The following is a 16,855-nucleotide window of genomic DNA, read 5'->3' on the forward strand; positions in this document are numbered from 1 at the left end:
TCCTCCTCATTTTCCTTCTTCTTATTTTCCTAATTCTTCTTCTCCTTCACCTCTCTCTTCTCCCTCTTCTCCTTCATCTTCTTCTTCTCCTTCTTCTCTTGGAGATTTTTGGTAGAGAGTTAGTGGGGAGGATATTTTTAATATTCTTTCCGAAGAATGGACATTGATAAGTCCAAAGCTCCGCCAATTTATGTAGATGCATAACAATATAATTATTATCTATAGTTATTATATTACAAATTGCTTTTTCATATCATATACAGTTCAATAATTATTTTCTTAGTCTATATTATGTAAATTCATCTATAATTTTGCTGTATTGTAAGCTATTGTATATAATTGTATAAGCCAGTATATATTGTAATCTACATAAATAAAGTACTCAATCAATCATCAATTCTCCCTCTTCTGCATCATCTTCTTCTCCTTCTTCTCCTTCTCCTCTTTTTCCTTCTTTTCCCTCTTCTCCTTCTTCTTCTTCCTCTTTTTCATTTTTTCAATCAAAAAACTCTTGTCGCGAGAGTTCTTTTCGAGATCATTCGTTATTCTAATTTCTTTCTAATCGTATTCGTTCATTCAAGATTCGACATTTCAAGGTCACTGCGACCCTTGCCACAAACATGTGCGTGACATTGCAACCAATGACATGTGACATTTTTGACTGTGAATTTCTCAAGCCTTATTATATGATATGAATTTTTGTATTCGTATTCTTGTCTATGAACATCTAATAGAATATTCTTATAGCTACACATCTCCAATATAGAATATATCTGTATTCATATGAATATCTTCTATCAAATATCAAATTTTTTGATTGAATATTTTCCATGTGATTCAATATTCTAATTATATTTTATCATCCAATAATTACCGAGATAAATAATTCCTTATTATTTTGGTGATATTATGAGAAACTAGCAGGTAACCCGTGCTTCGCAAGGGTCTTTCTTGAAACTTGACGTAATGAGATATAGAAGAATTCAAAATAGGCCTATAAGAATCCTCGGTTGATTAAGAATTTATATGCTGCATTTCAAGTAAATGAGTATGACCACCTTTCAATTAAAAAAAGAAGTTGGATTCAAAATGGCGGAAAAAATTTGGGTGTGACGGAAAGCTTTTGAAATTTTAATTAAATAAAAATGGAAGAATATAATTTCTTTATGTAAATAACAACACCGTCATTCAAATACATATTAACTGCATGCGTTTTCATATTGCCGATACAGCATTGATGAAACTGTAGACGTTTATTTGGCACTTTGTCTCAAAAATTGTTCCAGCTGAAAAATTAATAATCCATGCCACGTGTAGGCCTAAACATTGCATCAGGAAAACGAAGTTTCAAAACTATGTTTTTCAGGTAGAGAGCAATATAGAAACAGATGTTCCTTTTTAATGTCGACCATATGATTTGGTGATCTTAATGAAATCGAATGTACCATTAATGGAATTTAAACATTAATTCTAAAAAATCTAGAAGGAAAATTAAAATTTGGGCTTCCAGGTGCACGATATTGATATTTTTAGAATCCATGTGCAAAATTTGGAGATCTAAATCATTTCCGTTCTTCCGGTATGCAATCCACAAGTTGACATGTTTTGATGCGAACAAACGAACACACGAACAAACACAACCCTACTCTCTCACTTATTATATAGAAGAAGATATCTCAGGTTCAGCAGTGATTCATAAATATTCTGAATATAACTGCATGCTCAAATAATGAACAATAAGTTTCTTCTATGTATCGATTAAAGTAGAATACAAATAATTCATATGAATTATTTGTATTCTACTTTAATCGATACATAGAAGAAACTTATTGTTCATTATTTGAGCATGCAGTTATATTCAGAATATTTATGAATCACTGCTGACCTGAGATATCTTCTTCTATATAATAAGTGAGAGAGTAGGGTTGTGTTTGTTCGTGTGTTCGTTTGTTCGCATCAAAACATGTCAACTTGTGGATTGCATACCGGAAGAACGAAATGATTTAGATCTCCAAATTTTGCACATGGATTCTAAAAATATCAATATCGTGCACCTGGAAGCCCAAATTTTAATTTTCCTTCTAGATTTTTTAGAATTAATGTTTAAATTCCATTAATGGTACATTCGATTTCATTAAGATCACCAAATCATATGGTCGACATTAAAAAGGAACATCTGTTTCTATATTGCTCTCTACCTGAAAACATAGTTTTGAAACTTCGTTTTCCTGATGCAATGTTTAGGCCTACACGTGGCATGGATTATTAATTTTTCAGCTGGAACAATTTTTGAGACAAAGTGCCAAATAAACGTCTACAGTTTCATCAATGCTGTATCGGCAATATGAAAACGCATGCAGTTAATATGTATTTGAATGACGGTGTTGTTATTTACATAAAGAAATTATATTCTTCCATTTTTATGTAATTAAAATTTCAAAAGCTTTCCGTCACACCCAAATTTTTTCCGCCATTTTGAATCCAACTTCTTTTTTTAATTGAAAGGTGGTCATACTCATTTACTTGAAATGCAGCATATAAATTCTTAATCAACCGAGGATTCTTATAGGCCTATTTTGAATTCTTCTATATCTCATTACGTCAAGTTTCAAGAAAGACCCTTGCGAAGCACGGGTTACCTGCTAGTTTCTCATAATATCACCAAAAAATAAGGAATTATTTATCTCGGTAATTATTGGATGATAAAATATAATTAGAATATTGAATCACATGGAAAATATTCAATCAAAAAATTTGATATTTGATAGAAGATATTCATATGAATACAGATATATTCTATATTGGAGATGTGTAGCTATAAGAATATTCTATTAGATGTTCATAGACAAGAATACGAATACAAAAATTCATATCCTATGATAAGGCTTGAGAAATTCACAGTCAAAAATGTCACATATTGTCATTGGTTGCAATGTCACACACATGTTTGTGGCAAGGGTCGCAGTGACCTGGGGAAGCGAGTGATGCGAGAGTCATGTTTGTAATAGCAGAGAAAACTTCTATAATTGTATTCTGTGTTAATAGTCATAATTTCTGCATATACCATTGCATGCATATCTGATGGGTAAACGAAGTTAGCCTGTCAAAACAACCAATGTGAAAGATAAAGCAAGCGAGTGGAGTGAGCCTTTTTGCTCAACACGATGAAGTGTGACCCTTACTTTGGGTCATTTGTGACTTTTCCTTTGAGCGAGCCTTCGATCACTTTGAGTCACTTGTGACCCCCACTTTGGATATTTTGGCGAGGTTAAATTCCATAATTCTATTGTGAGAGTTCCACTGAATAGCTTACTATTACTAAAGATTGGTACCATATAGGTACTATTCAACTGAGCTACAATCTAATCCATTGAAAATACTCAAAATCAAAGTAATAATTCGAAACCTACGAAATAAGTAGACGATCACAGACTCGAGGTAGTAAAGTCTTCATTGGATTAAACAGAAAAATCACAACTACTCCCAATATTCTATAGAAAGATACAGACAAGATAAAGATAAAGAGAATAAATAAAGATTTTAGACGAAAGAGAATTCTGTTCCAAAATTTATGTGGATAGATGGTTAAGACGAAATAGTTTGGCAAAAAGATAGTTGGATTCAATTTTATCACTCACGTTAAGCGTTTCAAGTTTTAACACAGCTCATTGCGATAATACTGTATCTGTGAGTATACCATAGATAGATGAATGGATGAATAAGAAATTAAAGTAGAATGACCAGAGTATACAATCACTTTGGTTTCTCGATCATACCCATATTGTCTTCATTGAATATCATGTTCAAAGCTTGACAGTTTCATTAATGAATTTCAATTTTTCTCAGTTTCTAATTGAGCCTACTAGAACCAAAAAGGGCAATCTCCATTTTAGTATATTTTTCAGTAGAAGCAAATTTTCTGTTTTCTTATTTGTAATAGAGTATAAGGGCTGATTATTTTTTCATTGTTCTGTTGTAATGTTATATTACCAATTACAACATTTCAATGAATAAGACAGTAGTATTTCAGATTTTTATCAAATAAAATTGGAGATTGCTCTTTCTGGTACCAAATATTTTTTTATAGTGGATATTGTCTTTTTTGATCCCAACATACCTGGATATTGTCCTTTTTGCTCAAATCTACACAACATATAGCTGAAAACCTCCAATATCAATTATCATTGAAATTTTATAAGAAAAGATTGTAATCAAGACAAACTATCATTGAGCTATTATTAGGTCTTCTTCTTTTTACTGGAATTGTATTAATATATTTAAAAAGAAAATGACTTTGGGAATTATAGTCCCTATTGCTGTAGAATCTACTGTGAAACTGTTGAATGTCTTCCATTGAGAGTGTGCCACATCTAAACGATTTAATAATATGCTTCTCTTCACATTTCGGGGCTGTTTGCAAATCCTTTTGGAGTGTACCTGTTGGGTAAATAAATTTTCAATGATCTTATAGATTGTTTGAATTATTGTGTGAACAGTATTCTCTTGGTCAACCCATTCTATACTATTATCAAGCTAAGGAGAAGGAGTGTTGCACCCTGAATAATATTATTTCACAGTATCAAGTATTATTCTTACAGTATCAAATTAATATAAGTTCTAGACAGGTTACAGTACCTTTGCTTTTTAACAATGGGTTTTCCACTCATCTGGCTGGTGACTTCTCTTCCGAGCTTTTGATGGAGACACAAGGATCACTACATGGTGTGTTTCAGGATCCATAGATCCACTAAGTTTTACTCTTGGCGCTAAGTTTCTACTCCTAATAATAATAATTCAACACAATTATTGAAACACTGAAAGCCTATAATAACTCCATATTCAATGAAAATATAGTGATTTGATAGCTGAAATCAGACAACAATGAATAATGAATGCATGTAAAACAAAACATAACCTCGAAGTTGAACAGCTGGAACAGCGGTCACGTGACAGCTTCCTTCCTGCTGGTTGGCTGGAATGGAGGTTGTCTCTTATGATTCCAACACTCGGTGGAGATTGTCTCTTTTTGAAAAAAAACACGATTTTTGGATCCAATTTTAACATGGATCTTGTATCTTTTCGTAGTATCTGTGTTGAGCATTGGATAAAGCCATAGAGAAACAATAGCATAAGTAGATATCCCATGGTATAGGGCGTTTATGTCGCAACTTTTACTGTTATCTCAAGCTGATAGTCCATGTAATTCTTTCCTGTGAAGATTTATGATGCTGGTAGTCTCTCATATTGTGCCGTTCATACACTCTTGCCCGATCAAAACAGTAAAAATCGACTATAATCGACAATAATCGGCTTGAGATAACAGTAAAAGTTGCGACATAAACGCCCTATAGCATGGGATATCTACTTGAGTTATTGTTTCTCTATGATAAAGCGCCTTTGTATACATAGAATGGAACAGAAACATGAAAATACAAAAATGGTGGAGATTGCTCTTTTTGGTCCCAATAGGCTCAATTAGTTGTTAATCAAGCATCACTCATTCCTAGTTATACTCTTTTACATGTAATGCTGCAAAATTCAATTTCTCTATACAGTATAATTTCAAATTGAATCCGTTCCTTTATTACTACAGATAGCCTAAAGCCCATTAAGCCCTGCACACACACCATTTTTGTTCGTACGATATTTTGCTGTCCTTATGAATTCTATCATATTAAACGGAACTAGACAACCGATGTGTGTGTATCTAGCCTTACACACACATAGATTTTTGTTCGTACGATTTTTTGCAGTCCTCTTGAACTCTATCAAATTAAACGGAACTTGACAAACAAACATCATCAGTTCGACATAATCTTTTATTAAAATTAGTAGAAATGATGGTGATGGTGTGAACTCTCTCCATAATAAGAAAACAAGATATAGTCAAATTTCACTAAAAATTTATTAAAAACTGAAAACAGAACATGGTTTCACGTAGTTAACAACGCATCATCAGCTGTACTGAGAATGATGATACAAGAAACATCTTAACCTAATCTTAGTAGTCTAGAGCTCCTAAATAATTGGTGGCAATAACTAAAGTAATGAAATTAATGAATTTGTACATGATATCAAAATATATACACCTTTGTATTATTTTCTAGGAAAATTAATTTACTTTAGAAAAAGGGCATATTATTATTATTATTATCATTATTATTATTATTATTATTATTATTATTATTATTTTACCACTCTGTACAGCTGGTCTGTTACTCTGTCTCTGACTTGAGGTTTTTGGCTTGACAATCTATAGGCTATTTGAGAAAATTTACTTGAAAGGTTATATTTTAAACCTTTAAAAAATTACAGCAAAATAAAGTTTACACAATTTCAATGATAAAAATGATTGAATACCAATGTCCTAAAATTCAATACAACAGTCCTATATTGGTTTATACTATATTATTTACCAGAATATAGTATAACCAATATAGACTGTTGTATTGAATTTCAGGACATTGTATTCAACTCATTTTTATCATTGAAATTTGTGTTAAACTTTATTTTGCTGTAATTTTTTAAAGGTTTGAAATGTAACGTAATGAATCTATAGAATGAATAAATGAAAAATTGATGAGAAGTTTGGAGATGAAAATGAATAAACAAACACGTATATATTGGTACGATCTTTAATACAAAAAGAGTTTTTACAATAATATTTGTAGAACTAGATGTTGAGATTTTTGGTAACGATCGAACTGGGTTCACTGTCATTCATGATTTTGGTTGCGTGATAGTGATGGTGTAGCTCTTGACGTAGTGACGAGGTCATTCATGACAATATTTATGACGTAGTGAGTGGATCAGTTGACGAGTTCATTCATAAAGTTGTTTTGTACTGGTTGCTCAACCGTAGAATGGATAACCGTAGTATCCACCGTAGTAGTACCTGGGGTAGTGAGCTGGAAAGAAATAGTTCATTCATTAAAAATCATTCATAAAATGTGAATCTTCTACACTTAATAAGTTCATGATGAATAAATGGCTCGATACTTTTTCGTCAACATCACATGCAAAATCAATCAAAATTAAATATTACTTATAATTCTTCAACAGAAATTTAGACAAAGGAAGTTCATAACACGAGAAAACGTTGTGGGTTTTATTTCAGTTTTATTGTAAGTCAATTAACTTTTTTGGAACCTTGACTGAGTATCTATGCCTTTTTGTAGATTCATCAAAAATTTCTTGTGAAATGAGCTATGAAGTTCTAGTGAACTTCATGGGATCTTGAAATGAACTATTTTCAAGGAATATGTCAATTTAGTGCTTGACTCTCGAAATCTATTTGCAATGGTTTCATCATAGAGAAACAATAGCATAAGTAGATATCCCATGGTATAGGGCGTTTATGTCGCAACTTTTACTGTTATCTCAAGCCGATAGTTCATGTATTTCTTTCCCGTGAAGCTTTATGACGCTGGTAGTCTCTCATATTGTGCCGTTCATACACTCTTACCCGGTCAAAACAGTAAATATCGACAATAATCGACAGTTATCGGCTTGAGATAACAGTAAAAGCTGCGACATAATCGCCCTATACCATGGGATATCTACTTACGCTATTGTTTCTCTATGGTGTTTCATGTAGTGGATGAATTTGGATGAGTTACATTCAATCAATCTATAAATCTCTCCTTATATTTGTGAAAATTTCTTCAAAGTTCGTACTCCAAACCAAGCTAGAACCTCACCACCCAATATTCAAGAATTTCAATGTATTTTTGAGTTTGATATAGGCTAATATAGTTATCATAGTAAACCATTCATGAAGCTTTATTATATTAGATAGAAAACTTGAAGTTTTTTATATTAATAAAAAGATTCAAGCTTTATTTATTATTTAAAATGTATGATATTATTCATAGTTATTGTTGAATTTACTCCCAGATCAATAACATGGGATCGATGTAGGAGTGGTTGAGTCAATAATCCATGCCTTCAAGAACAAGGAGCTCTCTGATTGGTCAATAGATTGATTAGTCGCCATTTTACCTTCACAGCCCACAACCAATAGGAAGCGAACAGCTTAGAATATCACATGCAAGTCATTGTCCAATGATTAACGATTTTCCCATGAATTCTTATTCGTGATGGAACTGCTCGTTGAATTCGTAGCCTGGTTTACATTAGCATAGCCACTCGCATATTTAGCAATATTGTATTTTATTTGTGTCTTGAGTTAGTTCTTCCTTTCTCAGTTATAATTACTTTTATCTAGAATACTGCATGTGAAAAAAACGACAATTCTTGGGCTAGGCACAAACAAGTTAGTCAAGACAAAGCAAGACATGATCAGACACAATACAACTAACAAAACTACAATATGATTTACTACTATAAAAACTCGGAAAGGGAACATTTTTGGGCTAGGCCTGTTGGTCCTTTTGTAATCATGTATTTGATTTGTGCATTGGTTAATGTAAATGAATAAATAAATACTTCACATAGCTGATTGTGACCGAACTCGCACTGATTAGTCATTGCAAATAGACATGTCTTCTTCATAAGCAACTATGTGAAGTATTGTGACTGAACGTGTCGGATGATGTCTTGTCTTGTCTTGTCTTGACTAACTGATGTAAATGAATAAATAAATACTTCACATAGCTGATTGTGACCGAACTCACACTGATTAGTCATTGCAATTAGACATGTCTTCTTCATGAGCAACTAAGTATTGTGACTGAACGTGTCGGATGATGTCTTGTCTTGTCTTGTCTTGACTAACTGATGTAAATGAATAAATAAATACTTCACATAGCTGATTGTGACCGAACTCACACTGATTAGTCATTGCAAATAGACATGTCTTCTTCATAAGCAACTATGTGAAGTATTGTGACTGAACGTGTCGGATCATGTCTTGTCTTGACTAACTGGTGTGTGTCTACCCTTGGAAAAAATAGAATAAGAGTTTTCAAGTTGATCCGTAAAATAGTGTTCAAAGAATTAAAATAATATATGTCTGATACAGTTTTTAGTTTTGAGTGATTTACTAACTACTGCGTCTTATTATTATAGTCGGGGTGGAGAAAATGCGCTACTTGACCTAAAGGCGCCAAATTTCTAAATACGGCCCTGCAAGTGATGAAATTTTGAATATTCTCTGTCCTACCATATCCGTATCCATAGCCGAGTCCGTATCCTCCGTAGTAAGGATATCCGTAGAGTCCACCGTATCCGCCGTACGGATATCCGTAGCCCAGGCCGTACGAGTTGGCAGTCTTGAGATCTTTGGGTTCGGATTCCACCTGGAGTTGTTCAACATCGGCTTGCTTATCAGCTGGAGCTGCCCAGCTTACTGCAAGAACGATGGCGAAGATAGCCAGAAGGAACTGAAATAAAATGAATATTTTAAGATACAAAATAAGCTATAGTAGCTTAGCCTAGTAACTTGTCTAAAACCTTCTCTAGAACATGATACGCCATAGTGGAGTAAAGGTCAATTTTCACACAGAAAACACTTAATATGTAGAGGACACATTATAAGACATTTTTATTGTAACTAACTATTGTATGTAATTGTAATTTATCTAATATTTTCTGTAATTGATGTAGTACCTAGTTTTAGTTTTTTTTAGGAAATGAACATTTATTTATTTATTCATTTGTTAACTTATGGAATAAGCCTGAAGCTGTTTCTCGCCTACCAATATCAGTGAAAGCCTATCAATGTCAGAAAGGAAGATTAAAGGAAAATTAAGAAAAATTCAACAAAATATAGACTTTGTAATTTGAGCTTAACTTGTTAACTTATGAAAATAATAATAAGCCTGAAGCTGGTTCTCCCTTATCAGTCAAAATTGAAAAAGATTCAACGAAACATAAACCTCGTAATTCAAGCCACAGAATACAACATATTACAAAATTTTTCTCTGTTCAAGCCTAACTTGTTAACTTATGAAATAAGTCTGAAGCTGATTCTCCCCTATCTATAGCAATGCCTATCAATATCAGTTAAAATTAAAGAAGATTCAACAAAACATACACCTTGTAATTCAAACAATGAATAATAATTGTGATAAATGCAATAGTTTATATCGGGGCACCGAGCTTCGTTCGTTATTTATTTATTGATAAACAGAACACAAATCTTTAAACTAATTGAGGAAGGACTAACATGCACAGCCCAAAACTGTTTCTTCCCCGAATTTTGATTTATACACTATAAATAGTCCAAAAAGTTGTTTATGTTCCATACACTGAATTCAGGTCCAAACATTTGAAAACAGAAAAGTTTCAATTTAGATTGTTTACAAACCAAATTGAATAATAAAATAACTCACTTATTACTCAAAAACTGTAAAATAATGATTAACTTTGAAAATTATAATATACTCTAATTTAGAATGATATACCATGTCATGTCAACAAATCACAGTTTTTTTAAGTCTATTAAAATTTCTAGATTGATTTTCTCGTGATTGATTGCTAATAGTTGAACAGCTGAACATATTCTGTCTCTCTCCCACACATCTGTTGTTATTGACAGACGACGAAATTATCATCCGTTTTTCCAAGGTGGAATAATTATTATCTTTTCCATGTCCTTCAGCGAGTTTTCCCAGGGATGAGACCTAGTGCAATCGAATTTTTATATTAAACCTACTATGTTCTAAATTTCGTGAAAATCGTTAGAGCCGTTTTCGAGATCATATACAGACCATATACAGAAATTGCTCGCTTTATATAATAGGATTGGAAATCACCTTACAAAGTTACAATAACGACGTGACAAGTTACACGTGAAGAATTATTCAAATATAATTCAATCATCATCAATAATCTATTACATCACATTCACGGTTCACATCTAGCATATCTATGTAGATTATGAAAGTTAAAGTGTATTATTCAAATTCAACATAACAAACCTCGTGATAGATTGCTAGATTACCATTAACAATGTCTTCACAAGTATTAAGCAGTATAATAGAACAATATTATACCAAGTCCGCGGAACGAATAACAATTAGGTGATTGGCATGAGCTTACTTTATGGCTATTTTTATGGCAATTGACATCCAGGTCTTCCTGGATCGTGGCTATTGTGACCTTGAACGCTATTTCTCAATGGCTTCACGCCTAGTAACATTCCATTCATCATAATTTCGTTCATTCATTAATTTGAGACTCGGTTACAAATCGAATCGATTCGAGTATTTTTGGTGCAGCTAATTCGTTCGTCTGTTTCCGTCTTCCAGAAGTTTTGGTTTTGATCCGAGTCTAAACGTGTGAAATCTGGAAATTGGTGCAGAACTGAGAGGAGTTAGACCTTGAAATAGAGTTTTTCGGGCTAGTAAATTATTTGTTGTTGGTATGGATAAATTTGAGTAGAACACTTGACAGTGTTTTGTCATCTAGTGAGAATTCGGGAGTGTAGTAGCTCAAAAAAAGGTTAATCTTATTTATTTTCTTTCAATCATTCTAATAAAAAAGTAGATTCGTATGGCTTTTGTTGGTGGAGAGTCCCTTGCGGGAAGGTCCCACCGCCTGAATATATAATTTAAGCCGTCAATGGGCCTTACGACTGTCATACTTCAGCCGGGACCGAGAATAATCGTGTCCATCCGAATAACATTATAAAATTGTATGATAATTCTGATAATAGTTGATGATATTATGATAAATATATTATTACCTATTCTAATGAATAATAGAATATGATAATTTTATGGTATTCTATTCTATTTTCATGAAGTAAGTGATGGATTAGAATAAATGAATGGTGAGGTCCACGTTATAATGGCAGTATTAGCATTGGTATTGCTATCCTTGTCAATCATTCCACAACGCTGATCGTGCTATCCATTGCTAGCTTCGCAACGATTCCAGATCGTTTTTTAACAATGTAGGAATACAATTAATCATCAACAAATTATTATGTAATCTCAATCATGAGAAAGTATTATTGAAAAATAAGAATCTTTACAAATAAAATATAGTTTTGATCATTTTAAACAAGAATGAACAGTACTCAATATCTACGTCCCATATACCGGTAGACTTTATAGAGGGCAGTGGCAAGGCAGAGAATCGGCAACGCTATTCTCCTATCATTCGTCCCAGCCATTATGAACCTCACTATACAACCAGAGACTTCCTGTGTTGTTCTGAAGGTGTTATTGTTGATAACCAGTGCTTTTGAATACATAAAGTAGTTTCCATTCAATATAACCAGGGAGTTATAATACAAGCTTGTTGAAATACTAGCAAGTGAACAGATCTCATAATAATTTATCCTGATAATCATTATTCATCCATTATTCCAATTAGAATCTAATGAGGATTTGAATGAATCAATCTGAGATTCATCCTGATAATAATATTGTATCCATTATTTTAATTAGGATCTAACGGGAATAAGAATGGATCAATCTAAGATTCAACCTGATTATATTGAATCAATTATTGTAAGTTGGGATCTAACGGAAATAATTAGAATGGATCATCTGAGAAAACTATTAATTACTGATCATCCATGCAAAAAAAATCAATAACGATGAATGGAAAAACTTTTGAAGGTTTTTCCCATAGCGTCGTATTGAAATTCAATCAGGACAGGATAAGACGTCTAATTATACATACTTTCATACATCCTGCGTCCTTCCAACTTATCATGTCAAGGATATGAGAAGTTGTCTAGACTATCCTTTCCTTCTCGTTCTTTTCCATCTTCTTTTGTATTTTCGTTCTTTTATTGATGTTTACACACAATAATTATACCGTGCCGTTATTTCTTCGCGTGTTAAGAAGAAAGGAAGAACGTAAACAGTAGACGACAGAAATAAGCATGGGAATTTCAAAATCTTAGCTATTTAGTAGGTATACAACATAATTTTAGTAACATACTCGAAGAGAGACGATTATATTGATGTAACTTATTGGTATAGTGATAAAAATGTATGTTGAGTATACATAACATAATTCCTGTGCCAAACTTGAAGAGGAACAATCACTATTTATGTACGGTAACTTATTGGTATAGTGATAAAAAAATGGGACACCAATAACTATAGTTGCTTTGAAAAGCGATAAGAATATTATGATGAAGTAAGCTTTGAAGACCTTCAAAATGAGGCCCTCAAGTTATGTTCCATTGTGGCAGTATTTCTTGAGAAAAAGTCGGCCTACTTATTAGGTAGTTCTTGAAGCTATCTTATCTTGTTATCTGTTGTTCCTATAATTTTCAATTCTCCTCATTTTTATCAAGTTGATATAAATTTACAAGAAGTTGCAGTCTTGTTAGTTGAAGAATTTAGAGGAAAGTAATTAAAATCATAAATAAGTAATCTAGAAATTGTTTCCTATGCAAAATACTCGTAGTGTACTATATTATCAGATTACCAAGATGTAAATGAGTTTAGAAATTGATGATAAATTAATTATCTATAGAGTGAGGTCCACGTTATAATGGCAGTGTTTGATTAGCAATACCATTGCTATCATGTCTATCATTCAGCAAAGCGGATAGCACTATCTCTTTCTCGCTTTGCTCTGTTGCCAGATTGTCTTCTAACAATGTAGAATTAATAATTAACTAACAAAATATTTCATCTAAATTATGAAATTATTGGAAAATATATTTCTTGCTCAATGAAATATAAATAATCATGTTAAACGAAGATGAACGGTCAATACTACATCAATAAACCTGTATCAGCTACCGTCCATAGATGGCATTGACAAGACAGAGGATCGGCAACGTTTTTCTCCTATCTTTTGCTACTGTCATTATAACGTGGACCTCACTATAGAATTTGGAGTAGCCTTCCATTAATTGACAAAATATTTAATCTTAATTATGAAATTATTGGAAAATATAATTTATTGCTTAATGAAATATAATATCAATCATGTTAAACGAAAATGAACCGTTAATATAACATTAATAAACCTGTATCAGCTACTGTCTATAGATGACATTGACAAGACAGAGGATCGGAAACATTTTTCTCCTATCTTTCTCTACTGCCATTATAACGTGGACCTCAATATAGAATTCGAAGTGGCCTCAAATTAGAATTCACGTAGCCTACTTATGTGAAGATATGTTTCTTATTATGTGTGTTTCATTTATTCACTTTGATAATATTATTTATTGATTGAGGATGATATTTCCAAAAAATATATAGCAAGAGTTTATCATAAAATTCATTGGCGTTGAAAATTAGTATGATAACAAATATAATCCAAAAGTTTGACGGAAAAATATAAAAGCTGTTTGGAGAGAAAATCTCTATTGTTTGAATCATGAGCGATATTAACTTAATTATTGGAAATCATGATTTGGAAACAATCACATAATATCAAGTAGTGGGAAATATTATATTCAGAATTAAGCCCTGCACACGCACATCGATTTTTGTTAGTACGATATTTTGCCGTCCTTATAAACTCTATCAGATTGAACGGTACTTGAAAAACATCATCTGTTTGAAATCATATGTTTAATCCAATAGAATTTATAAGGACGGCAAAATATCGTACGAACAAAAATCTCAAAAGTGTGTAGCTAGCCTTTAGGCCTACCAAAAACTGAAAACTATTATCATTCTAAAACAATATATACGGAGTATGAAGAAAATTTAATTTCATCCTAGAGTTATCGTATTAATATTTCAATCAAGAACTATGTAGTCGCTAAAAGAGAATAAATACGAGTTTTTGAAATGTCAGTTGATAGAAGCACTACCTGCCGGATTATTTGCTGGGAGAAATATTGATGATTTGTCTCATAATAGAGAACTTCACTAACTTTTAAAATGAATTAACTATTTACTTACTGAAATTTTTGTGGCCATTGTACGGGGACTAGAGAAGTAATGTTAACACCTACACAGAACAGTCACTTATAATTGAGATTCCACCTGCTTACTCTGATTATATAGCTTGCATCATTGTTAAGCCCCTCCCAAAAAGGGGACTTAATCATAAATCAAGTCATGCTTCAACTTCAACTATGGCTAGTCTTGATTTGACGCATCGGTATGCGAGTTAACAAATAAATGATTGAGTAAGCCGTGGGAAAATTGCAGCCGAAATTTTCGACTTCCGTTTCAGTTGTGCTTGGGGGTATTAAAGTTTATCGAGCTGGCAATTTCTCAAAGCTTTACATTAGCGATAAGAGATTGAGTTCTGATTTCCCATTTAGATTCCAGTTCAATTTTTTCATCATGGAATATGGAAGTTAGAAATTGTGGGGTTTATTTTCGAATGTAGTTGATATTTCCTACTATTTATGAATCTTCAAAAATCACCTGTATCGTTTGTAGATAATGCATTAATCTAATGCAATCGAAAAATTGGAAAATCGTGGAAAGTTGATTGAATATTCTGGAAACCCATGGAAATATTTCGATCCAATCACAACAACTTGTGAAAAGAATATCTTTATTCATTCATTCTTTATTCATTTATACAATAGGTACATTATCAAAATGATAGGGAGAGGAAATATAAGGTAACCTTGTGCTATTCCTCTCCCAAATTTAGATAACACATAGTCCGAAATAAGTTGAGCCTTGTAGTTCTTCAATTCACAAAGTTTTCAGTCATCAAGTATTTTCCAAGTAGATTTCCAAATTCAGATGCTTCGAACTAAACATAAAAGAATATTTCACATTATTATAACTAGAATAGGAAATATTCACATTTTGAAAATATAATCTAAGAGAAACAAAATGACGGTTCCTTTGAAAATGGCACATTATGGTCGAGAATATAATCATTTCCAGGAAAGAACATGAGAATAGTGGAAGATTGACTGAGCATTTTTAAAGTAATATTGACGTAAATTCTGGAACGAACATACATTCTGTATTAACGTACATTAGGACTGTTGTATAAATTAGAATTGGAACCGTTTTGGGCGTTAGTCTGTGGTACTTTTCTGTAAGTTGTGTAATTCTGAATGATTTAATAAATAAAAATCACGGTGAAAACACTCCACTCACATGGGCTACTTTCTAACAAATTAATAAAAACAATATAAAACAAATTTTAGAAATAGAGGTTACTACAAGATTTTTATAGTCTATTGTTTTTAACACACGGTAATTTTGCAAATAGCTGATAGTAGAGAATTATTTTCAACAGCGTCAAAAGTTAAGATAATTGAAGATACTATGGTGGGAATTTTATTGATGATGGTGATTGAACGTTGTGGAGAATCAATCTTTTATTTATTTACATCAATAGAAAAATTAACAACAGTAGAAAATTACAATCAAGAGGAAAACTCAGGGTAACTTTACAAATAGCTGTAGAGAATTATTTTCAACAACATCAAAAGTTTAGAAAATTTAAATGCTGTGGTGGAAATTCTGTTGATAATGATGATTGAACATTGTGGGAACTTCAGAGGAAAACTCACGATTAATATTTGCGAATAGCTGATGATAGAAATTATTTTCAATGACTACAAAGCTAGGAAAATTGAAAATACTATGGTAGAAATTCAGTTGACGATAATAATAATAGTATCGAGTGACCTGGCTGGCTCAGGTCTGTTGTCAGAGTTTTCAGGTCACAACTGATCAATTCAGGGCCTCTGTCATTACCTAACGACTGCTTTTTAGGCAGCGGGACCGACGGCTTACGTGTCCATCCGAAACACGGATGACGATGAAGAATAACATGTGAAGAATGAAGTGGGAAACGTAACGGTAACTTTGCAAATAGACGTAGAGAATTATTTTCAACAACATCTAAAGTTTGGAAAATTTAAAATACTGTGATAGGAATTCAGTTGATGGTGATTGAAAATTGTGGGAACTTCAAAGGGAACACACGGTAATATTTGCAAATAGCTGATAATGGAGAATCATTTTTCAACAACATTAGA

At 32.4% G+C, this 16,855-nt stretch overlaps 1 protein-coding gene across 2 annotated transcripts in view; it reads right to left on the reverse strand.

The window, feature by feature from the left end:
- Positions 1 to 6,618: 6,618 nt before the first annotated feature.
- LOC111053320 (prisilkin-39) overlaps positions 6,619 to 16,855 on the reverse strand; it is an 11,584-nt gene continuing 1,347 nt past the window's right edge. Inside the window, exons 1-3 of one of the 2 annotated variants that reach the window (XM_039438476.1) lie at positions 14,796 to 14,931; positions 9,125 to 9,344; positions 6,619 to 6,908 (exon numbers count right to left, since the gene is read on the reverse strand). In XM_039438476.1, coding sequence (XP_039294410.1) covers positions 6,853 to 6,908; positions 9,125 to 9,344; positions 14,796 to 14,813 — 294 coding nt within the window. In that variant the 5' untranslated portion in view covers positions 14,814 to 14,931 and the 3' untranslated portion in view covers positions 6,619 to 6,852. Of the gene's footprint in view, positions 6,909 to 9,124; positions 9,345 to 14,795; positions 14,932 to 16,855 lie in introns of those variants that run through there. The other variant, XM_022340180.2, reaches the window with a different exon arrangement.

Source organism: Nilaparvata lugens, chromosome 11, assembly GCF_014356525.2.
Source record: "Nilaparvata lugens isolate BPH chromosome 11, ASM1435652v1, whole genome shotgun sequence".
In the NCBI taxonomy this organism is placed as follows: domain Eukaryota; kingdom Metazoa; phylum Arthropoda; class Insecta; order Hemiptera; family Delphacidae; genus Nilaparvata; species Nilaparvata lugens.